Source organism: Capsicum annuum, chromosome 10, assembly GCF_002878395.1.
Source record: "Capsicum annuum cultivar UCD-10X-F1 chromosome 10, UCD10Xv1.1, whole genome shotgun sequence".
Lineage (NCBI taxonomy): Eukaryota > Viridiplantae > Streptophyta > Magnoliopsida > Solanales > Solanaceae > Capsicum > Capsicum annuum.
Genome location: NC_061120.1, coordinates 161,156,628 through 161,181,616, shown reverse-complemented (window position 1 = coordinate 161,181,616; position 24,989 = coordinate 161,156,628). Strand labels below are relative to the sequence as shown.

The window sequence follows — 24,989 nt, the reverse complement described above, 5'->3', positions numbered from 1 at the left end:
AAGTTGTTTTGAAGGTTAAATTGATGAAAAACTAGTAATTATAGAATTAGGAACATTTTTCAAGTGAAAAGGAATGGAATTTGAGGATAAATCATGTAATAAGATTTTGGTGGTTTTGAACGATTAAATCAAGAATTAAAGTAAGAAAAGGATGAAATCTCACCTTAAATCAATAGAAGAATCAAGAAATAGACATTAATCTAGCTTTCAAAGCACCCACAAGCTTCACTTTTAATCTCTTACACTATTTTAGGGTTTAACTCTCAAGAGACAAGGTGAAAGAATGAGCAAAATTGGGCAAAAGTGGGAAATTTATACTTGTACCAGGTTGTCAGGAAAATAAGGCATAAATCAGGTTCCTCAAATGAGTTTTACCCTTTGTTTTTCAGGTTGCACCAGCAACGTGGCGCACCGGATTTTAAAGTCCAAAACAAACTTCGATGGGGTGCCCGGGATTTTTTTAGAGTCTGATATACACAAATGAACTATGTAACCACACTAAATTCGGCGCTTCGAATTCAATGGAGATATTAGATTTACAAACAAAAAAATTATTTTCATAGAGTTGATCACCAAAATCATAATTTTCCAAATCGAGGATCGAAATGAGACTTAAAAGCCATAAAATCCAACCAAGCATGTTACCACCCTAAAATCGATGTTTTGGATCTGCTGACATAGTCCATTCAATCATCCATCACACGAATTAAAAGATAACCACACAGGTCTATAATAAGGCTCTCGAAGTCACCAAAAACTACAATATCGCACAAAAGGCACCAAAATGCATCAAAAATTGTGCCAATCACCACCACACCCCAGAATTACCATAATGCAACTACAAGGAAAGGTAAAATAGTCAAATCATACAGAAATACAATTTTCACATATTTCATCAAATTTTAGATCGTTCTATTTTTAGAATCAAATAATGATGCAGTTTAATAAGTTGTCTGTGAAACAACCTCAGGCTTAAATTAAGGTAGTTCAATAAGTTCAGACTTGGTGTGAAATTTGTAGTGATAGTGGTCACTCTACAAACTTATTTGGAGCAAATATGGAGTCAATGAATTTTGTAGAAAATGCACAAAAGAAAAATCAGAATTGTGGTAATGCCTACAATCATAATTGACAAAGTCAGTCCAATTACTCATAAGGCAATAATCAGGCTCAACCTCAATAATTTCACCAGCACTAGGGTAGTTATAAGATCATTCAGGCCATCAATATAAAAGAGACTTTGAAGAAGATTTTTGCCAACCAAGAATAAATGGTTGTTGGAATAAAAAATCAACAACTGGCTCGGAAATTTGGAGACACGGTTGGGATATTTGGCTTAGGCATAGAACACAAAACCTCACGGGGTTTACCTAGTGATACAGAAAGTTCAAAGCAAGTGATAGCAATCACCTTGAGAAGTAGTAGAAACCTGATTGATAGACCTCCAAAGAAAAATCATGAGGTGCAATCAGATTTGATCCCACTTTAAGAAGATGAGAAGTAAGTGGCAGCCAAAGAAGTCTGAGTACCCAAAAGAAAAGGCAGTTGATCAAACACCAGAGATACCATCACCATCGTTCCTTTAAAAGCTTAAGAATCCAAAGAGGGTGCTTATTGTAAGAAGTTCTCTAACACATTAAGAGAACTTCACATTAGTATTTCTTTGTTAAATATACATTAGTATTTATTTGTTAAATATTTTGAAGGAAATGCCTAAGTATGCTACGTACCTGAAGAATGTGATGACAAACAAGATGAAACTTAGTGATAGATAACACCAACCGAGAGTGCAGATGATGAGCAAAATGCTCAAAAATCTCAAAGACCTTGGGAGTATCACCCTCTCCATACAAATTGGTGAAAGTGATGTGGTCCATGATTTGAGTTATTTAGAGGCAAGTATAAATTTGATGCCTCTATCTGTCGTTAAAACTTTGGGGTTGGGAAAACTGAGGCCCTGTTCAGTTGTGCTCTAAATGGTGGACAAAATAAGAGTGTTTCTCAAAGAAATCATAGAGGATGTTGTCATTAAGGTTGGTAAGTTCATTTATTCTAATAACTTTATTATTCCTGATTATGTTGCAAATGACAGGGTACTAATAATGTTAGGACGTTCATTCTTAGCTACTGGGGGAACATTGATATATGTGAGAGAGGGCACTTTTAAAATGAGATTAAATAATGAAGAAGTGGTCTTCAAAGTATACAAATAACTCAATACACACTGACACTATAATGATTTATACATGATCATAGCTATGGAAGTAGATAAGTGTGGGGTGGAGAAGTGCAACCTATCAATTACCTTTTTGAACTCTCTAATGGTGTTGCCCAAATTAACAATTAAGCCCAGAAGTAAGAAACTTGAAGAAGAGGCCGAAAATGTAACTGGAAAAATAGCTACATACCTTGAGAGTAAGCACTCAGTACATACAAAAATAATAAAAAAATAGGCTTCGAGCAGGAGAAAAAGAATGAGAGACTATGGTTAAGAGTTGTGAGTTAAGTCATGTTACGATAATAAATTAGAGGCTGCTTGGGAGGTAACCCAAGTTAAGGTAGTATTTTTATTTTTAGTTTTTCTTTAGTGTCACCTTTGGTTTTTTTGTGTTAATAGGTTGAAGTAAAGTCTGAATACTAGAGATCCGAGCTAAGGAGCATGGCAAAAACTGAGTGTGGGGTCTTTTGGACCTCATTGATGGATGAGATGCTACTAGCCAGGCCTAGAGGCCTCAGGGAGTATTCCTAATCCTTATTTTTTAATTTATACTTTGAGGACAAAGTATGATGTTAAGTGTGAGGTGGGGAATCTTTCAATTATCTAAGATAAAGTGCGCTATATGGTTTTTATTTTGATTTACTTTTTAGTTTTTGACTAAATTTAAAAATATTACAAAAAAGATTTCATCTGTTTATTTTCAGTTTGTGGTGTCTGATATGTTAGTAGAAGCACACTTCACCCACCCCTCGATTTTTCTTTTCAATTTTTTTAAGGGGAAGCTCTATGAACCAGTATTCCTTTTTATTTTTAGGAGTAATTTTAAGTTTTTGTTATTAGGAATAAATGGAGATGTTCTTGCTAAGTGCTATATATGAATACATGATGTAAATTGATTTTGAATGTGAAAGTATGTGTAATAAGTTGAATGATTGTTTTTGAGACACCTAAGCTCATTTATTTGGCTCTTGTGTGATGTTGGCTTAATTTTGAATTCTTGTTATTGCTTGGTTGAGAGTATATAGGGATCCTTCTTGATTTAAGCATGTGCTATGTGTGAGTGAGGTTCTTGGTTGTGTTCCTTGTTTCATGGTGATATCTAGAACTTACCAAGTGTGTATGTAAAGAAAAATAAAGAATGTTGAGTTTGGGAGTTGATATAACATTTCTTTGATAGCATGTTTCATACCTGCTTTACCTACCATTTTTGTATGACCATAGTTAGCGCGTTAAGCGTTTAGCCTTTGGTAGCCTCATATGTACCTTATTTCTTTTTCTTTAATTGACCAAAATTTGATGCATAACTCCTAAACGCTTTAGTTGAAAATCAAGATGTTAAGCAGTGTAAAAATTAAGAAGGAAAAAGGTGAAAACGAAGCCCTAAAATAGTATCTATTGGTGTGTGGAATAAGTTTATATGATGCAGTTGGGAGTAATGTAATAGAAAGAAAAATTGCTTAAAAGTGAATCATATGTTGATAGCAAATTCTCCCTACTAGAGAAGTGTAAACTAGCTTAAAGAGATGGACCAAAACAAAAGAGAGGTATAAAGATAACAATGGTGAGAAAATTGATTGGTTAGAGAGGAGTCCAATGTAAAGTGTGATGTATTAAAGTGCTTATGGAAGATAGTCACTATTACTGGCTAGAATAGTTCCTTCCCATCCCTCAGTCTACATTACAATCGTTAAAATTCTTTTTGATCTTGAGCCTTGATGTTTTGATATTAGTGGAGTATTATATTACGGACAAGCTTATGGTTCATCTTATGTGACATGCAAGTTCTTTTTGAAAGTGAGAAGAATTTGATTCTTACACCCATTTTTGTGTTAAATTGCATATCTGTGAGTGAATATGAGTGACTCTGTTGTGGTGAGGGTGCATGTTTAATAATGGATAGGTGACTTATATGATCCCTGTGTTGAGTGATGCACATGAGTTTTCCAACATAGTAGATTCAATTCTTAAGGCTAGGAAGTCTCAAAGTAGTATTCATAGGTTTTGCAATTGTAATATGACATGCTTAATATGGAAATTGTTATTCACGGAGCCATTGTCGTTTTAGCTTGAGTGTCTTAGTGAAAGTAGTGATTTTAGAGTCTTTCTTGAGTGTTCTTAGTGTAAAAAGTTATTCGAGGATGTATAAGGCCTTGAGTGTGTGGTGATGATCCTAGGTTTATTTATATGTCCAAATACTAATTATTGCCTATACTTTCATATATTTAGTGAGCTAACTAATGAATATGATTAGTGTTTCAAGTCTAGATTGTTGCAAGGAGTGAGCTTGATTTGGATGTCAATACCGATCTTGTGGATGATTGAAAACATTAGTATCAAATTATCGAAAAGCAAGAAGAGCATACAAGGATATTTAAAGGCAACTACAAGCTATGGTACTCAAATACAAGTATAAGGATAACATAATAATGAGAAATTAGAGGTTGAAACATGCTGCCATGGCATGAAATCTAAGCTCTATTTTACTGGCGTGGAATGAAACTGGACAAAAAATAAGGTGCAAAAATTAGTAGCCATGCGTAATAAGAGTGTGGCACGCTGCCTAGCCCTTGAGATAATGGTGTGGCACGCTGCCTAGCCCTCACGATTTTAAAGTGCTATAGCCTTGGGCTTTTACGAGTGCAACTTGTCCTACACTATAAATAGGGAACTTAGTTTCTATTCTAAACATTCTTGGACGACTTAGGAGAAAAAAATCCACGAGGAAGGCTCCAAATAGAAATTTTTTTCTTCTCTTTTCATTACTCAATTCTTGTATGAACTGCGTCAATTTGGTGATTGTAAAGTAGAATATGAGTGGCTAAAACCCTTCTTTCCAGGGTTGAGGCTACAAACATTATTACTTAGTTTTTAGTTAAGTTGGTTTAAAGTTAATTATCATAGTTGGTTGTTCAGGTGTTCTTGTAAATACTATTCTATTGACTCATGACCTTTAGAATATATTTCTATCGTGAGCCCAAAGAAGGAACTTCATATTATAACGTGGAATATATGGAGTGGGTTCTTGTCTTTTAGATGAATTAAAGATAGGATTCACAATTAGTTTGGGAATATAAATAATTTGCCTTGTTTGGTTCAAATACGAAATGAAATATAGATGCATTTGAATTAGTTCTCACATCTCCGCTCAACGATGTAGTTGTGGGGCTAATTAAATATACAATTAGAGGCTCGAAATACCATAATCATATTATCAACCCCGTGAATCAACAATCAATATAGTTAACTTGACCAATGATATTATATAGCTTTGTAGGATTGTTCAAATTGCCTTGACCCTAGATCTCTCCTTATTATTGTTTCAACCAGTTTATACTCTCATTATTATTTATTGTTACTTTCAAATGTCTAAAACTCAAACTCTCTCTTGGTTACAACTCGCACTTATTTAATCTCATTAGTAATAGTTAGAATTGGATTGCTTGCTAAACACCAAGTCCTTGTGGGATCGATATTCAGCTCAAAAGATTCACTATTACTTGCACGACCACATACACTTGCATGTGTGGTTGGACGCAATATTATAATTGATCATTTTTTACCACCAACTTAATGTCCTACAAAATTAAATAATAGATGTATTAATTTGACTGACATATGTATCAAAGTAATAAGTAATTTTGTACACAAAATATACTGATTTATGTACTATACATATACTATATTTATATATATATATATATATATATATGTATGTATACATTATTTTGATACATTATAACCTGTGAAAAATAATTTATATAATATTGATATAACTTTGTTGATACATTTTATACATGTATCAATTTTTCTTTATATTCACTGCTCATTATACATTTGTTTCATATAATGATTATATATATATATATATATATATATATATATATTATCAATGGATGCACATACTAAATGTATCACAAAATTAACTAAATTTCATATGTATCAATCTAAAATGTAACAAATGACAACTAATGTATCAAAAAAAATATATACTGAAGGAAAAAAATATAAAATAGGTTCACAGTTAAATGCATCAATAGTGCACTATCAAAATATATCAAAAAATATTTTTTTTTGTATCATGAAGGAAAGATACATATGCATAGTGATACATTTGTATGTATCATGAAATTTATTTTAATGAATTGATCTTCTTCTCCATCTTCACACTTTCATTTTATAAAATCTCAATTAATACCACTACTTATTAAAACTCTCAACCTTCATTAAAAAATAATTAAATAACTCTTCTACTCTCCACCATCTTCCCATGGTGAAATCCATCTTCCCATGGTGAAATCCATCTCCGATGAACTCCAGTCACCAGAAAACATCACTTATATCCCATCTCTAGAATAAGAGTATATTTGCTTGCATCGTTTGTGGTTCAAAAATGTATATTATTCATAAGAGGGATGAATTTAGGTCATTTAAAATAATGCAAAAAGGGCATTAAGTAATCCTAAAATTGAAGTGATTTGGAACTCTATTATTGTGGAGGCTCATAGGGAGAAGCTTTTGGGCGGATTGCAGGTGAAAAATATTGTTGCAATGGAAGTCTCAGATTTAAATATTTTGAAGTGTTTTTTTGCAGTTGGGCACGAACCATCCATCAAGTTTTTGAATAAGCAATTAGAGTTGGATTCTGATGAGTAGCTAAAAATTTATGATTTAGACGACAATGATGGAGTTGCCTACATTAGATATGTATCAAGAGTTATTTTTAATTTTTAGAATTTTTCATAATTTTTAAAATATTATAAGATTTTATGTATTAATAGCCCTCATTTTTTGTGTAATGTGGCTTTTGGTTTTTCTTAGGTTCATACTTGGTAAAATCCAACCCAAGATTTAAGGAAGATTGTCTGTTGCCATTGTCAAAGTATTTTGCTGTCAAAGATTTTACAGTTGAAAATCTTTCCAATTCACATGAAAATGCTAAAATTTACATCTTTCATTAATACCATGGATGACAACAATAAGTCCATTCTCATCTCTCTAAATAGGTACCTTTTTTCTCATTCATCACATATCAATTTATAAGAATTTTCTTTCATTCTCTTATCTTTCTTCCCTCTTTCTATTAGAGTATTTAGTTAAAGAGTGGTGTTGGAAACACTTGTGTGAGCCCTCTTTTGGAATGATCTTGTGAGATTTTTCTCTTGGGGTATTTGGATTAATTAAAGCAACTACTCTAATTTTTGTAATCTTTCTATTATACTCTTATTGATATAGTGAAATTGCTCCTCTCCCCTTTTGAATGTAGGTCACACTGACCGAATCACATTAAATTTGTGTCTTCTTTATTTTTTTTAATTATCATTATTATCAACTTGTTGTTGTCTTTGTTATTATCATTATAACATTGTTTGCCTAAATTCTGTCATAATCGGGTTCGGGATCCTAACAAATTGGTATCAGAGACTGGTTTAACCAGGTTATTTTTAGTAGTCAAAATGACTATTACAAAGACTTACATTGGAAATTTGATCGAAGTATAGACTTCAGGATGTGGCAATAAAATTTGAAAGTTATTCTAATTCATCATGGCTTAGATATGGCGCTGAAAAGAAAAGAGATGAAGCCAAAAAATATGACAAATGAAGTATTTGCCAGTCATAGATAAAAAGGCAAAATCAGGTATTATTGTAAATCTTTCAAATGAGGTTTTGCGTGAAGTATCTATAGAAACTACGGTGAAAGGTGTGTGGGAAGAACTAAAACCCTTGTATATGAAGAGGATAGTGGAAAAAAAACTTTACCTGAAGCAAAAGCTTTACACATTTCATATGGTTGAAGGTACTTCTATGCTCTCACGTCTTAATGCATTTGATTTTATTCTTATGAAATAAGTGGTGAACCCGGTTATAGCAAAATTTAGTCAAACAATGTTATATTGACTACAACAAAGACTTACGTTGATAAACTTGATCAAAGTGCAAACTTTAGGATGTAACAATGAAAGATAGAAGCTATCCTAAGGATGGCCTAGATACAACGTTGGAAGTCAAAGAGATGAAGCCAGAAAATATGACGGACGAAGATCTTACTGTCATAGACAAAAAAAGGCAAAATCATGTATCATTCTAAATCTCTCAAATAAGGTTACATGTGAAGTATCTACAGAAACTACAGCAAAAGGCATGTGGAAAAAATAAAAACCTTGTATATGAAGAGAATAGTAGAAAATAGACTTTACCTGAAGGAAAAGCTTTACACATTTTGTATGGTTGAAGGTACTTCTATACTCTCACATATTGATGCATTTGATTCTATTCTTATGGATTTGAGTAATATAGATGTTGAAGTCAAAGATGCAGATTAAGCTGTCTTATTACTTATTTCCTTACTTCGATCATTTAAGCATATTAGAGATACTATGCTTTATGAAAAGGGATAATATCTCTTATAGAGAAATTAAATCTATCTTAAAATCAAAGAAACAAAAAGATAGAGATATTACTGGGGAAAGTAGCAGAACCCATGGGGAAGGATTATTTGTAAGAAGTAGATCTAATAAGAAAGAATTAAACAGTGAAATGTCTAAAACAAGGTCAAAGTCTAGATACAAAAATGTAGTGTGCAAATACTGTCTTAAGAAAGGTCATATCATTTCTGAATGCTATAAGTTGAAAAACAAAGAAAACCATAAGAAAAACTAAAATGAGCACCAAAATGTTGACCCCATCGAAGCAAGTGTAGTTGTTGATGAGTCTAAGGGAACAATGTTTTTAGCTACTAATAATAGTTTTAAATATAATGATAAGTGAATTTTGAATTTGGGTTGTTCTTATTATATGTGTCCCAATAGGGATTTCTTTACCACATTCAAATCTGTTGGAGGTAGAGTTGTTTTAATGACAACAATGCTCCTTGTAAAGTTTTTTGTATGGGTACAGTTTGTATTAGAATACACGATAGTGTAATGAAAACTCTCACTAATGTTAGATATGTTTCTGACTTAAAGAAAAATCTCATTTCATTGGGCACTCTAGAATCTCTTGGGTGCAAACACACAAGTGAAAGTAGAGTTTTGAAAGTCTCTCTAGTTGCTCTTGTGATCTTAAAAGTACGCAGATCAGGTACGTTGTACACTTTATTGGGATCCATTGTTACATTTGTTGTTGTAGTTTCCGCTTCAAATCAATTCGATCCTGACAACACCAAATTATAGCATATGTGATTGGGGCATATAGGTGAAAAAAGTCTTTCCATCCTTAGCAAAAGAGGTCTCTTGTATGGATAAAGTATCAAACAATAGAGTTCTACAAATGTTGTGTATTTGAAAATCAGAAAAGAGTTAGCTTCAAATCTCCAGCAGTTCATCAAACAAAAGATACTTTGGAGTACATTCATTCAGACCTTTGGGGTCTTTTCTGTACCCCATCAAAAGATGGTGCCAGGTATATTTTAACTTTCATTGATGATTATTCAAGTAAGGTTTGAGTTTATTTTCTGAAAAACAAAAGTGATATTTTCTTAACTTTCAAACAATAGAAAGTTTTGATTGAGAAGCAAATAAAAATAGGTTAAGCGACTTTGAACATATAATGACTTGGAGTTCAATGAATTTTGCAAAAATAAATGACTTTCTCGACATCACACTGTGAGGATGACACCTAAACAAAACGGTATTGCAGAAAGGATGAACAATACTCTTTTAGAAAAAGCCTGTTGCATGATTTCAAATGCTGGGTTGACAAATGCTTTTGGGCATAGGCTATCTCTACAACTTATTATATGTCAACCGTGCTCCTACTGCACTTTTGAACTTCAAGACTCCAAAGGAAATATAATCTGGTACACCTTTGAATTATTCTGACTTAAAAGTTTTTGGTTGTCCTACGTACATGCATGTAAATGATGGAAAACTAGAGACAAGTGCAAAAAAGTGTATTCTCCTTCGATATGCATCTGAGGTGAAAGGATACAAACTATGATGGCCTGATCCCAAGTCACCAAAATTTATAATTAGCAGAGATGTAACTTTTCCTGAATCATTTGTTATATTCTAGTAAAGAGTCTTCTAGTTCTTGTAACAAGAACAAAGAGCATGATATGTATGAAAATGTGGAGGTTGATCTTGGCATACCTTCTGAGTCAAGCTCATCAACTGTGGAACAATATACAGTTGAAACTCCAGAGTTGAGCCAGAAGTTGTGACTCCTAAAGTTGAAGCAAATGAGTATTCCATAGCAACACATAGACCAAGAAGACAAATTCACGAACCAGAAAGGTACGGAGTTCATGTTGCATTTGTTTTTCAGTTGCACAGAAAACTAAAAAAACTGAAGAACCATCAAATTATTCAGAAGTAGTTTCTGGTGCTGACTCAGCTAAATGGTTAATTGCAATGAATGAAGAAATTGAATCTTTCCATAAGAATGGTACTTGGTCTCTTGTGAAGCCGCCGTCAGAAAGCAAAATCATTAATTGCAAATGGGTCTTTTAGAAAAAAATGAAATTTTAGGAGTTGAAGATACAAGGTATAAGACATGATTAGTTGCTAGCTATAGTCAGGTACAAAGAGTTGATTTTAATGATATTTTCTCACTTGTTGTTGAACATAGCTTTATTCATGTCTTGCTTGCCTTAGTTGCCATGTATGATTTGAAATTAGAATAACTTGATGTTAAGACATTACATGGAGAACTTGAGGAACAAATACAAATGTATTAAACTGAAGGATTTGAAATTGAAGGAAACGAAGAGCATGTTATCTTGTTGAAGAAATCTTTGTACGGATTAAAATAGTCTCCAAAACAATGGTACAAGAGGTTTGATTCTTTTATGTTGGGTCATGGTTACTTAAGGAGCATGTATGATAGTTGTATTTACTTTCAGAAGTTAAATAATGATTCATTCATTTACGTACTGTTATATGTTGATGGCATGCTCATTACTGCTAAAGACTTGATAGAAATTCACAATTTAAAGGTCAACTGAAAAGTGAATTTGAAATGAAAGATTTGGGAGCAACTAAGAAAATCCTTAGCATGGAGATCAAAAGAGATTGAGAAGCTAACAAGCTATTCTTGACCCAAAAGGTTTGGCATAAAAAAAGCTAAACCAGTTAGTATTCCTCTTGCTGCTCATTTTAAGTTATCAGTTGCTCAATTACCATAGCCAGAGGAAAAAGGTATATGACACAGGCACCATACTCTAGTGCAGTTGGCAGTAATATGCAATGGTATGTACACGTTCAGACATTTCACAAGCAGTATGTATGATAAGTTGATATATGGCTTATCCTAGAAAAGCACATTGGTAGGCGATAAAATGGATTCTCAGATACTTACGAGGTACTTCAAAGTTCAAACGCATGTTTGGAGTTCGGAAGAAATACTAAAACTTTGATTGATTTTGTAGACTCAGATTATGAAGGTGATCTTGACAAAATAATATCACTGGCTGACTACATATTTTACATAGGTGATTGTGCTATCAGTTGGAAAGCTACATTATAATATGTAGCAGCTTTATCTACTATTGAAGCAGAATATATGGCAGTAACCAAGGAGATGAAAGAAGTCTTATGGTTGAAGGGTCTATTTTCTGAACACAGGCCACACCACGATGGTATTATTATTTTTTGTGATTTTCAAAGTGTCATTCATTTGACTAAAGGTCAAATGTATCATGAGAGGACGAAACATATTGACATCAAGTATCATTTTATTTGGGAAACAATTGCTGAAGGAAAGATCTCTGTTCAGAAGATCAACACTAGAGACAATCCTGCTGACATGCTCACAAAGCTTGAACTTAATTGCCATTTATGAAGAATGATTTCGTCTACACAGACTTTTACAGAAAAAAAACAAATTTACTATATTAAACAAACTCAGGCCATGTGAAGATTTGTAATATGGCGTTTGATTTTTCTTAGGTTCACACTTGGTTAAATTCGGCCCAAGATTTAAGAAAGATTGTTTGTTATTATTATCAAAGTATTTTGCTGTCAAAGATTTTACAATTGGAAATTTCTCCAATTCACATGAAAATGTTGAAATTTGCATCCTCCATTAACATTATGGATGACATCAACAAATCAATTCTCATCTGACATCTCTATAAATAAGAACCCTTTTTCTCATTCATAACACATCAATTTACAAGAGTTTTCCTTCGTTCTCTTTTCTTTCTTCTCCCTTTCTATTAGAGTATTTAGTTAGAGAGTGGATGTCGAAAAATACTTGTGTGAGCCCTTCTTTTGGAGCGATCTTGTGAGAATGTTCTCTTGACATATTTGAGTTAATTAGAGTAACTACTCTAATTTTTGTAACCTCTCCGTACTTTTATTGATATAGTGAAATTGTTCTTTTCCGCTTATGGACATAGATCGCATTAGTTGAACCACATTAAATTTGTGTCTTCTTTATTTTCTTCAATTATTATTATTATCAATTTGTTATTTTCATTAATATTATTTGGCTAAATTCCACTGTAATCGAGTAATCGGTTTGCAGTCCTAAAATTGTCATTTAGAAATCTATGTAATTTGTCCTTACTTAAAAAATATGAAATGACTGCAACTAAATAAAACCCGTTTCTGGAAATAGCGCCCTTTCGTTCACTTAAAACCCTATCATTTTCCTGTTGTTAGTCTTCCATAAACCCTAATTGCAGCTCCTTCCCACTTTCTCAACTCTCTTTGCCACCATGGTATACCCCTCCCCCCCCCCTTCTCCCCCTATGTGTGCGTGTTTCGTATTGTTTTTTTTTGTTGTTTGGCTAGCGTAAAAGGGGAACTTAGGGGAACGGGTTGCCTTTTTCGTTTACCGGGTTTTATTTTTTCATCACAAAAATATAATGTCTTTTTTGGTTTTTGAAAATGTTGAATTACAGACTACAGAAACTGTGAATCCAAAAGCATACCCACTTGCGGATGCGCAGCTTACAACGACAATAATGGACTTGGTTCAACAAGCTGCTAATTATAAACAGCTTAAGAAGGGTGCTAATGAAGGTTTAACATTTCAAACAATTTTCAATTCTTATGTCTTTTTTAGTGTATAGTTTTGCTTGTTGATGTAATTGAGAAATTTGGTTTTTTTTCAGCTACGAAGACATTAAACAGAGGAATTGCGGAATTTGTTGTCATGGCAGCAGACACAGAGCCACTTGAAATCCTTCTTCACCTTCCACTCCTTGCTGAAGATAAGGTAATACTCCCTCCGTTCACTTTTGCTTGTCAACTTTGGACTTCTCACGACCCTTAACGACCAATGATTGATATAAGCATTTTACTATAATGCCCATATTTATTGATGTTTAGTATTAGGCCTCAGATAATGATTTCTGAAATAAGTAACTAATGCTAAGGATAAAACATGGAAAAAGATAATTGTCTTTTCTTGATATGTTAAAATGACAAGTAAAAGTGAAAATATATTTCGGAATAGTGGACAAGTAAAAGTGAACGAACGAGTATTGTTTATCTTTATGTCTTTTATACCTCTTTTGGCTGGTTATTACTACTGAATTTGGACTACCGAAATTATGTGTAAAATTGTTCTGATTGTTTGTTTGTTAAAATGAACTTTTTTATTAAGATAAGAAGAAGATTGGTTCGTTTTCTTAATATAGCGTGATGGCTTGACTGAAGCGCAGTTATTTGTATTAAGTCTGTTATTAACCTTTATAAGTGTGATGTTTAGCCTTTTATGGTTTTTTGGTGAAGGAATACTACTTCACCTCATTTTGTGATATATCAATTTACAGGGGCATTATTTATTAGTGACGTTTGGGGTTATAAATGCTGAAAAGTTTAAATGTAATAGTATATGACAGAGAGTTATAGAATAGGCTAGTTGGAGCCATCTAAGTTGCTCGGACTCTGGAAAAATGTTGGCGCACTAGTGTCGGATCCTCCAAAAATGCACTACTTTTGAAGGATTTGAAACACCCTGATGACAATTGTGAAGAGTCTGGGCAACACAAGAAGCCAGTGCCTTATCATCTGCATTCTTGTTTTTCACATACATATCTGCTCTCTATTTAGCAATAAAAATGCTTCGTCATGCCCCAGCACCAACCCGACCCGCCTGTGTCCCCCTCTTCCTAAAGAAACAAAAGCGCTTGGTTGGAGGAAGTGGATTCCAGCCGCAGAAGATTTTCTATTAGAAAGAGTTATCAGGCTGATTTTAGTGTTTTTTGGTTGACACTTAGCCTCCTTATTTGGCCTGGATAACAAACTAAAACAAGAAGACCAAGAGTGTGTAAGAAAATCCTTATATTTCTTTTCATTGCATATGTTCAAATCATTGAGCTAGACTACAAATTCAAATTAAAATCCTCGTTGGTCAATTTGAAGAATTATCTAGGTATCTTCTTAAAGATGCTTAGAGCCTGAACTTCGATTGTCATATAGTCAAGCTCAAAAAATTTTCTCAAGGAAGAAGTTCTAGGATCTTATATATGTGAAAGTAGTTACTTTTCCTGCTGGAAGGGAAAGGGAATTACACGAGTTTATGATTCTTCTGTTTGAAATGTTTGGAAGACATTGCTTTCATGGACGGTCTTTCTGTAAAGATGCCTTGATATTTGTCTCAAAAAATGGTGGAATGCTGAGGTTGGTGATATTGGAATGCCTTTACCCTTGTTTTTTGTGTTGCACACTAGTATCGCTGAAATTAAAACGATATATTTCATCTTGATTACAATAGCGGGCACAAATAACCAACAAGAAGAAGAACAACATACCCAGTGCTATCCCTGATCCCACAAATGGGATTTGGGAGCTGGGGAGGATAGAGTGTTTGCAAACCTTACCCTGCCCTCTTAGAGATAGGGAGGTTGTTTCCTATAGACCCTCGACTTAAATAAAGCATATCCAAGCAGTTTAAATGCTGACACAAAACCACTTGGGACCTAAGTTAGTCGGACTCTTCACTTTCAATGCTCGTGTAGACACGACATGGGTGTGGGTGTGGGATCCGTACCGGATCTAGTCAACAGATTTTGGATACTTTGACCAAAATCGACAGAGAATTCCCATCTGATTCAATAAAAAGGAGTGACCGGTTTTGGTACTTTGAAGAAAATTGAATACCTTGTATTTAGAAACTTCTATGCTGCTCCTTTTCCTTTTATCTCCTTGACTCCATGATCAATATTTTCTCCTTAAGTTCTCCACATGATATCTCATGATTTAAGTTTAAGAACTTTATTTTTAGATATTTGAATTAATTTTTAGATGAGTCCCCGCACCTGTATCCATATCTAGATACATATTCCCGAATCTTAAAATTTAACTCAGGAAGGATCCAATCTCTAGATTCGCACCCATATCGGACACCTGCACCCGAGTCCAAGCAACTTAGCTTGGGACTAATATAAATACACACTATTCAAGTTCTTATCATAGGAAAAAACCTATAGAGAGCCAAATAAACAGCTGAATTCAACAATATTAACCTCCTTTAGTTTCTTGAAAGATAATTGTCTTGAAGCTGACTAAATTACCTTCCAACAGTTAGCTCTTTGATCTCTTCGTCCGTTCTTTTTCGTGCTTGATTGAACTTCAGCATCAGCTCGATGGAACTATGTAACAAGAGTAATGCTCTTGTTACTAGAGAAGAAAGAAATGTTCAGTGAAGAGAGAATCAGAAAATATTCTTCATTGTGTTCTCTGTCGGCAAAATTCATACACATATAGATGGCACAATCATTCCCAATAGACACCTGTCCCAACAATAATCAAGCATAACTAACTCTAGGGACTAAAGGAAAATTACGAATATAATACTTAATAAACTCAAGGGACTAAAATTAACAACTAAAAACTCTTAAAATAAAAGTCACAACAGACAATTGTGACAATCCATCCCCCTTAAGAAAAATCTTCCCTTCCAAATTCTGCAAAATCTGGAAATTGAGATTTGATAAACTGATAATCCTCCCATGTTGCTTCTTCTGGTAGTAAGTTCATCTACTGCACCAAGACTTGAGTAGCTGCTTTATTCCCTTTTTTGATGATTCTTCTATCCAATATGGCTACACGTTGTACTAGAGGTTGCTCTTCAGGTGAACAGATAGGAGGATCAACAGTAGGGATCACTTGACTCCCTATTTTCTTCTTCAGTATAAGCAGCTGGTCCAATCTTCTGCACAATCTGATAAGGACCATAAAATCTTGATGCTAGTTTGAGACTTTTCCTTACAACTATTGATGTTTGTCTATAGGGTTGTAGCTTAAGGAACACCTAATCTCCTTCTTCAAATTGTCTCTCAGTTCTCTTTTTGTCAGCATATAACTTCATCCTGCCCTGAGCTTTGAGTAGATTCTCTTTCAACACCTTGGCCATGATTTGTCTTTCTTTGAGAACTTGATCAACAGTTTCCACTTTAGATTGAGCTATCAATTCAAAAGTTAATTGTGAAGGGTCATATCCATATATAACTTTGAATGGTGCCATTTTCAAAGCTCTATGATAGTTGCTGTTATACCAAAATTCTGCTAGGGAAATCCATTTGTGCCACTCTTTTGGTTTGTGCCTTGTCATACACCTCAAATAATTCTCCAAGCACCTATTCAATCTTTCTGTTTGCCCATCAGTTTGTGGGTGATATGCTGAACTATAAATCAACTGCACATGTAACATTTTGAAAAGTTCCTTCCAAAAATTGCTGATAAACACTTTATCTCTATCAGATACTATACTTTTAGGCAACCCATGCAATTTATAAACAGTGTCCAAGAATGCTCTAGCTACTTGTGAAGCAGTGAATGGGTGAGATAGTGTGATGAAGTGTGCATATTTACTATACCTGTCCACTACTACCAGGATAGTATCTTTCCCTTCAGACTTGGGTAATCCTTCAATGAAGTCCATGGATATGTGCTCCCATACCCTTTCAGGTACCGGTAGAGGTTGTAATAATCCAGGATAAGCCATCTGTTCATCCTTACACCTTTGACAAATATCACTCTTGAACAACCACTTTTACTTGTTCCATCATAGCAGGCCAATAAAAAATAGCTTTTAACCTTTGATAGGTGGCCCAAACACCAGAATGGCCTCCTAGACCTGAGGTGTGAATTGTCGTGACCAACTGTTGCCTTAACATCCCATGCTTTCCCACCCAAGCCTTTCCTTTGTACCTCAAAATTCCTTGTTGAATGGATAGGTTCAAGGTTGGATTTCGATTGCTGCTTAGCATAGTAGTAGCTTGTAGGATCTCTTGATCACCCTCATAACTGGCTAATAACTCCTCAATCCATTTGGGTTGCAGTTGTGAGATTGGTAGACACTGTGAAGTATCACTCTTGGTCTGACTCAACCCTTTGGGATTATCATTTTCAGCCTGTTGATCTAGCTTTCTAGACAGTGCATCAGCAACAACATTTTCTACTCCTTTCTTGTACTGAATTTCAAAACTCAAACCCATGAGCTTAGTCAAGCCTTTGTGCTGTAGAGAGGTGGTGATTCTCTGTTTCTGCAAAGACTTTAACCTAAAATGGTCAGTTTTTATGATAAAGTGTTGCGGGTGGAGGTAGTGTCTCCATTTGTCCACAGCTTGTAATAGAGCAATCAACTCTTTCTCATAGGTGGACATGCCCAAATGCTTTTTACTCAGGGCTTGACTCATGAAGGCTACTGGTCTCTTATCTTGCATCAAAACAGCTCCAATCCCAGTGTTGCAAGCATCTACTTCCAAAATAAAAACCTTAGTAAAATCAGGTAGTGCCAGTATAGAGGTACTGGTCATAGCTCTTTTTAATTCCTCAAAAGCTTTAGTAGCTTCTTCACTGGAATTCTCCTTTCTTCAGTAAATTAGTTAGTGGTTTACTCCAATGTGCATACCCCTTCACAAATTTTCTGTAGTACCAAGTGAGTCCCAAGAAACCTCTTAACTTCTTCACTGTTTTAGGTTGTGGCCAGTCCACCATTGCTGTAACTTTAGACTGATCAGTACTCACTCTTGCACCATTAATTATGTGCCCTAAATACTCAACTTGAGATTGACCAAAGTTACATTTGCTCAACCTGGCAAAGAGCTTGTTTTGCTTTAACAGTTTCAGCATAATTTCCAGGTGCTTGATATGTTCTTCCATAGATTTACTATATACTAGTATATCATAAAAAAACTCTAGTATGAATTTTCTCATTTGATCCTTAAAAATAGTATTCATTAAGGATTGGAAGGTAGCAGGGGCATTGGTTAAACCAAAAGGCATGACTCCGAATTCCCATAAACCATGATGGGTTTTAAAAGCTGTTTTATGTTCTTCCCCTGACTTCATTCTCACTTGATGGTAACCAGCCCTTAAATCCACCTTAGAAAACACAGTAGCTCCAAATAACTCATCTAATAGATCATCAATCATAGGTATAGGGTATTTATTTTTAACAGTAAGATTATTTAATCTCCTGTAATTAACACAGAGTCTCCAGGTAGAGTCCTTCTTTTTAACCAACAAGGTTGGGGATGCAAAAGGGGATTGACTAGGTATAACTGTTGAAGCCTTAAGCATATCATTGATTATGGCATTCTTTTGATCATAAGAATACCTGTAAGGCCTGAGATTGAAAGGCTGGGCTCCTGGAATCAGATTGATCACATGATCACAAGGTCTTTCTGGTGGTAGTTCTTTGGGTTCCAGAAAGATGAGGGCATGAATCTTCAGCAACTTCTGGATATCAGGATGCACTGTTTCTTGATTTTTGCTAGTCACACCAACATTTACCATAGATAGCTTAGCCACCACCTCACATGTACCACATTGTAGCATTCTTTTCAAAGCTTCAGTATCCACATGTGTAACTACATGATTTTCTGTCATGTCATACAATGTTATCATTCTCCCATCCACCATGAAACTTATGCTATGTGGTCTTGTGTGTAGGATAACTGGAGCAATCATATCAATCCAATCCATCCCTAGGATCATGTCACAACGCCCAACTTTCATCAATCTCAACTTGAAAATGAACTGCTCACCTTGCATTTTCCACCCAAAGGAGGGACTCTCATACTGACAACTCATTGTTTGACCATTAGCCACTATTACACTTATAGACCTCCTCATTGGTTGGGCGGGTAACCTAAGCATCTTAACAATGTAAGGGTCGATGAAAGAGTGGGTTGAACCACTATCAATTAGTATTGTCATTGGCATCTTACAAGCATACCCTACAATTTTAATTGTGGAACTCTTTCCATTGTCTGAACTTTGCCCCCAATAAGCCATTTAAGGAAATCTCAGCTTGTTCTTCCCCTCCTTCTTCCAATGTTTCAAGTACATCCACAAATTCTTTTTGGTTGTTCTCTCTCAGGTTCTATTTCAACCCCTTCAATAGTATGTAAGGTTCTTTGTTTACATTGGTGTCCAGGAAAGTACCTCTCCTTACATCTATAGCAAAGACCTTGTTCCCTCAATGCTTCTAGGTTAGGTGGTAATGCATTTGGTTTGAAAGGAGCTCTAACTTGTGGTTTTTGGTTTGGGTAAGTGAGCCTCAAAGGTTGGTTTTGTAGGTTTGCAGGTGGTTTAGTGATTTGGAGCTGTGGATTTTTTTGGTAAACAGTGTTGGTTAATGGTTTTGGATTGGGGCTTTGATAAGATCTGGAAGGAATCAATGGGATGAGAGCTCGAAACGATTCTTCATATAATTTTGCTGCTTCATAAGCTTTCATATTGGTAGATGGATATACCAACTTCACCAGTGGTTTCAGTTCTGGTTTAAGTCCACTAATGTAGCTTGCTACATAGTGAGCTTCATTCAACATTGGGTTAATGATGATCATATAGCCAACCAACTCCTCAATCTTTTCCTGGTATTGATCTACAGTTCCTACCTGCACAAGCTTGTTGAATTCATCCACAATATCTCGTGGTCTCATACTACCAAACCTCCTACAAATTTCAGTACAAAATTGTTGCCAAGTTACCCTCCCTCTTTGATTAACTACATAGCTATCAAACCATAAATCCACTCTATCACCCAGGTGCACAGATGCATAGCTAAGTTTTTCCTGCTCAGGGATGTTATATAATTCAAAAAACTTCTCACATTTTCGTAGCCAGCTCCTTGGAGTAATTCCATCTGGGAAATTGATTTTTGGTTTCAAGGTTCTCTGATTGCTAGCATTTTCCGAAGTGTGAACTATGGGGTTGGGTAACAATGGAGGTGGAGATGAATACACTGGATTTCGAAATAAGGGTGGACTTGAAAACAGTGGAGCTGGTGGGAAGGTAAAACCCTTACCTACCTCGATGACTACCTCGATGATTGAAGGAGTGTACTGAGCTTGAGCTGCAATGAGGATTTCATGTTGGATGGTTGACCCGCATCCAATTTGTTCTGTGAACCATGGGTTCCTTCAGGTGTAGCGTGAGGAGTTGAATCCACTGGATGCGATATCGGAGAAGAAGGAATCGCTGGTAGCTCCAAATTCGAGATAATAACTTCCAGTTTCTTATTAGTTTCTCGAATTTTAGATAGCTGGGTATGAAATTGATCCTGATTCGCTTCTAGGGTTTCAAATCGTTTGCTCACATTGTCAACGAAAACTGAGAGTTGGCTTCGAACAGCTCGCACATCATCTTGCAAAGCTTGGAATTCCGGTCAAGAAGCCTTCGTTGGCGGAGGAGCAACCTGGCTCTGAGATACCATTTGTAACAAGAGTAATGCTCTTGTTACTAGAGAAGAAAGAAATGTTCAGTGAAGAGAGTGAAGAGAGAAAAAGGGAAAAGAGAATCAGAAAATATTCTTCATTGTGTTCTCTGTCGGCAAAATTCATACACATATAGATGGCACAATCATTCCCAATAGACAGCTGTCCCAACAGTAATTAAGCATAACTAACTCCAGGGACTAAAGGAAAATTACGAAAATAATACTTAATAAACTCAAGGGACTAAAATTAACAACTAAAAACTCTTAAAATAAAAGTCACAACAGACAATTGTGACAAACCAACTCTACCTCCTTTCCCAGAGACAACTTCATCCATGCTTTGTCCAAACCTCTTATACCTACCATCAGAAGCAACAAAAACTGGGCAAGGCCTGTAAGCCTTTGTCGCCACCAACCAAAACCTGAAACTGTCGCGATTCCTCCTTGTATCCGTCCTTTGCCATTACAGCCACTTTCAATCTCCTTTTTCCACAAACCTTACATGCTCCGGGAGGTAAAGCTAAACCTAGTTTCTTGGTTTATCGAAGATGGAAGAACATCGCCACTAGAACCATTTTCTTTCACTTTTTTTTCTTCTTCTTTAGCAAGAGGAGTTGAAGAAGTGGAAGAAGAACAGAGAAAAGGATTAAATTCTAACAGAGAAGTTCCATGGCTTAAGGGCAATGTATACCACTTATTGTAAGTGAAAGAAGGTTGTCTGGGTGATAAAATTTGAAACTTTTGGGATGGTGGCGTTGGGACAGAGAGAAAGACGGAGCTGTTCGTGGTCATCTTTTCAGCCACTCTGTTCTGCTGTGCTCAGTCAGACCCCTAATGCCTTTACTTGTTTGAGTCATCTTTCTGTTCCTGATTTCCCCTCTCAGAATAATTAAATAGGTGAAATATTTGGAATGCATATGCAGCAGCTTCTTAACTTCCTAATATTGTTTGCTTATGCTTTGAGTTCTTCAAAATCTTTTTGTTGCCTCCCCTTCAATCACCACATAACCCATTTGCAACATTTTCAAGGCACACATACAGATGGAATAAAGGTAAACAATTTCAGTCGTTGATGCTCAAGTAACTCACTGTTGAAATTGATGCCTATCTATTGTTGAAAAGTTTATATTTGTTCATCTCCAGTACCCATCTTAAAATCATGATATACACTGGCTGAGACTGAATGTGTTTCCAGTCTTCTGATAAGCTTTATCCCAACTATTATGCAAGATCATTTTTTTTCCTTTTGGATGTAGTCAGATTTCCATATAACAATGGATAATGTACAAGTGTTTTCTGTTTTAATGACAGATATAACTCACATATGGTTAGATCAAAGGGAACATGATTACATGGATTAACCAAATTAATTATATAATTTGGGTAGCACCTTAGGGTGTGGCCTGGTCAATGAAGTGTGCTGAGAACTATGAGGTTCTCAAGTTCAAATCTCAGCAAAGACAAAACCACTAGTTGATTTTTTCACGCAATTACCTTTGTACCTATTGTTGGTGGGAGGTTGCATGTCTCCTATGGAATTAATAGGTGCACGCTAGCTGTGGCGGACCTAACGAGTATCAAAAAAAATAAAAAAATTACGTTATTCGAGTAATTTCCAGATCGCAGAGTTGTTTTGTCTGTCACATTTAAGTATAATACACACAAGATTAACTTAGGGTTTAGTATTAAACTAGGTCAATGTAAAGGACAAAAGCTTTGAAACATGTAACTGCTAAAGTAGTTATAATAATAAACCTATTCAACAACTTGGAGGGATGCCATTCTCTCAATCTAAGGGGTGGGGAAAATGATTACCTTTTGCTTATGTGTGCCCCCAATCCTCTTCCTTCCTTTTCTTCTTCTCTCTTGATTTCTTGTTTTTTTTGCCGGTGATAAGTTATTCTTAGTCCCCAAGTGTATAGTTCTTTTGCTCTGTTTATGGACTATGCTTACTCTACTAGTACACTGCAGTTCTAGTTTTTATTGCTAAGCTGCACTTTTGACAAATAGGTTTGCATTGAGATGACAGACAATTTTGTGCTAATGAAGAATTACTGCTAATTGCCTACTTTTTTTATCCTCATTACTCAATTGCAGAATGTCCCTTACGTTTTTGTTCCTTCAAAGCAAGCTCTTGGTCGAGCATGTGGTGTTACCCGACCTGTGATTGCTTGTTCTGTAACGAGCAACGAGGGAAGCCAGTTGAAATCACAAATACAGCAACTGAAGGTAATATTATCCTTGATGGATTTCTTTTTATCATTTATAAACTTTTACGGAGATCCATCATCCCTTTAATACTGAAATGGATTTCCTTTTTTTGTTTTTGATGCAGGATGCTATTGAGAAGCTTCTTATTTAAATTTTGAGCCTTTTCAGCATGAGGAGCCTAGATTTCAAAAGTGGATTCAATGCTCTGAGGCTTTGACTGAAAGCAGTCACTCCTTTATCTTATCTTTTTTGTTTTTTTGTTTTTTCTGGTTTCCTCTCTTGTGAGTATGTGAAGACAGAACATATTATGTTTGGAAGTTAAAAATCAAGTGCGCGTTACTGTTTAGCCTGAGTTTTCAGGTATCATGTGTACTATATCTATTTTTAGGGTGTAATGGTTTTAGAAAAATATAATGTTGAGCCAGCAATTGCTTACAGCATTTGGTCTAAAATTGAGAGGATGTTTGTAGATTCTATTTTACTGCATCAAACTCTATTAAAGCTAAAAACTTGAACTTGCTTGCTTTCACTTGTGAGGTAAAATATGCAAGTTCTTCCAAAGGTTGTAATGGAGTGGTATGTACTCTATCCTTATCTAGGGGTTCGGGTTTGTGTCTTGGGAATGCAGTCACATTTGGTAGGGAGTGCTTCCCTCCATAGTGGGACTTCCAAGACATTAATCCTGATTAGTTGGGTTCTAATGTGGATATTGGACATCGGATGGGCCCAAATTTCAGACTAAATATAACTGGAGTATCTCTAAGTTTGAGACTCAAAACACTGACTGGCAACTAAAATAGGGAAAAGGGTAAAAAAACACCCCTTTGCTTTCATAAATTGGTTAAGTTTGATTCTGGTGAAACTATGGGGTCAAATATGCCCCTACTTTACCAAAGTATGTAAATATACCCATTTTTAACGTTTAACGATTTTTTTAGGTAGACTAACAATTGGGTGAGATGGACGTCACGTGACATTCCACCTTAGCGCCAAATATATATATATATATATATGTGTGTGTGTGTGTGTGTGTGTGTGTGTGTGTTCTTTTTCATTAAAATCCTCATAGTTTTGAGACTTTGAATTAAAAGGAACAAACAAGTTTCTCCATTAAGTGAGGGTCCTTCAAGTTTTAAAAATTAGGTAAAAGGGATAAAATAAAATTTCAAATTTTTTTAAAAACATTTTTGCTCCAACAACTAAAAGAGTTGTCTCAACAACTATAGAAGTTATTTCAATAACTATCAAAGTTGTTCGACAACTTTACAATCGAAGTTGTTCGACAACTTTACAATCAAAGTTGTTCGACAACTTTACAATCAAAGTAGTTCGATAACTTTGCAAAGATGTTCAACAACTGTGCAAAGTTGTTTGACAACTTTGATAGTTGTTGAGACAACTAATGCAGTTATCGAACAATCGTCTCAGTTGTTTAAATGACTTTATTTTTTTAACTTAATTATACTATGAGACCCACTTGTCCCCCCCTTTTTTTAATTAAAGACTTGTGAGGGTCTTTCAACTTATTTTTCTCCTTAGTTTCCTTCAACATATTTCCAACAAAACCCAATTTTAAAACCCTCTTACTTTTCTTCAACACAACCATCTTTTCCAATTAACAACCAACGTTCAACAACGCTAACTCCGGATAAAGAAGGAAAAAAATGTTGAAATTGGATTTTGAAATTATAAGGAAGTTCGTAAAAGAGGGGAAAGTGGCAAAGTGTAGGCGGGTTATAAATTTGGTCTAAATTTTTTTATACAAAAATTACTGGTTAATCGTCAAAATTTTTTGCCGACCTTTTTGGGAGATTTTGATTATTCAAATTTGTGTTTTGGAGATTCAAACTTATGAGATTGTTTTGGATATATATTGCTATTATCGTAATCTTATGTATTCTTCTTTTTATGGCTCGTTTAATTGCTAAAAAGTTAAATTT

The 24,989-nt window shown here is 35.0% G+C and overlaps 1 protein-coding gene across 1 annotated transcript; it reads left to right on the top strand.

Annotated features, from left to right (window-relative positions):
• Positions 1–12,688: 12,688 nt before the first annotated feature.
• Positions 12,689–23,486, top strand: LOC107845965 (NHP2-like protein 1). Its single transcript, XM_016690479.2, has 5 exons — positions 12,689–12,880; positions 13,064–13,184; positions 13,277–13,380; positions 22,936–23,067; positions 23,174–23,486. The coding sequence occupies exons 1-5, from the start codon at positions 12,878–12,880 to the stop codon at positions 23,198–23,200; spliced, it is 387 nt and encodes a 128-aa protein (XP_016545965.1). The 5' UTR covers positions 12,689–12,877; the 3' UTR covers positions 23,201–23,486.
• Positions 23,487–24,989: the final 1,503 nt, after the last annotated feature.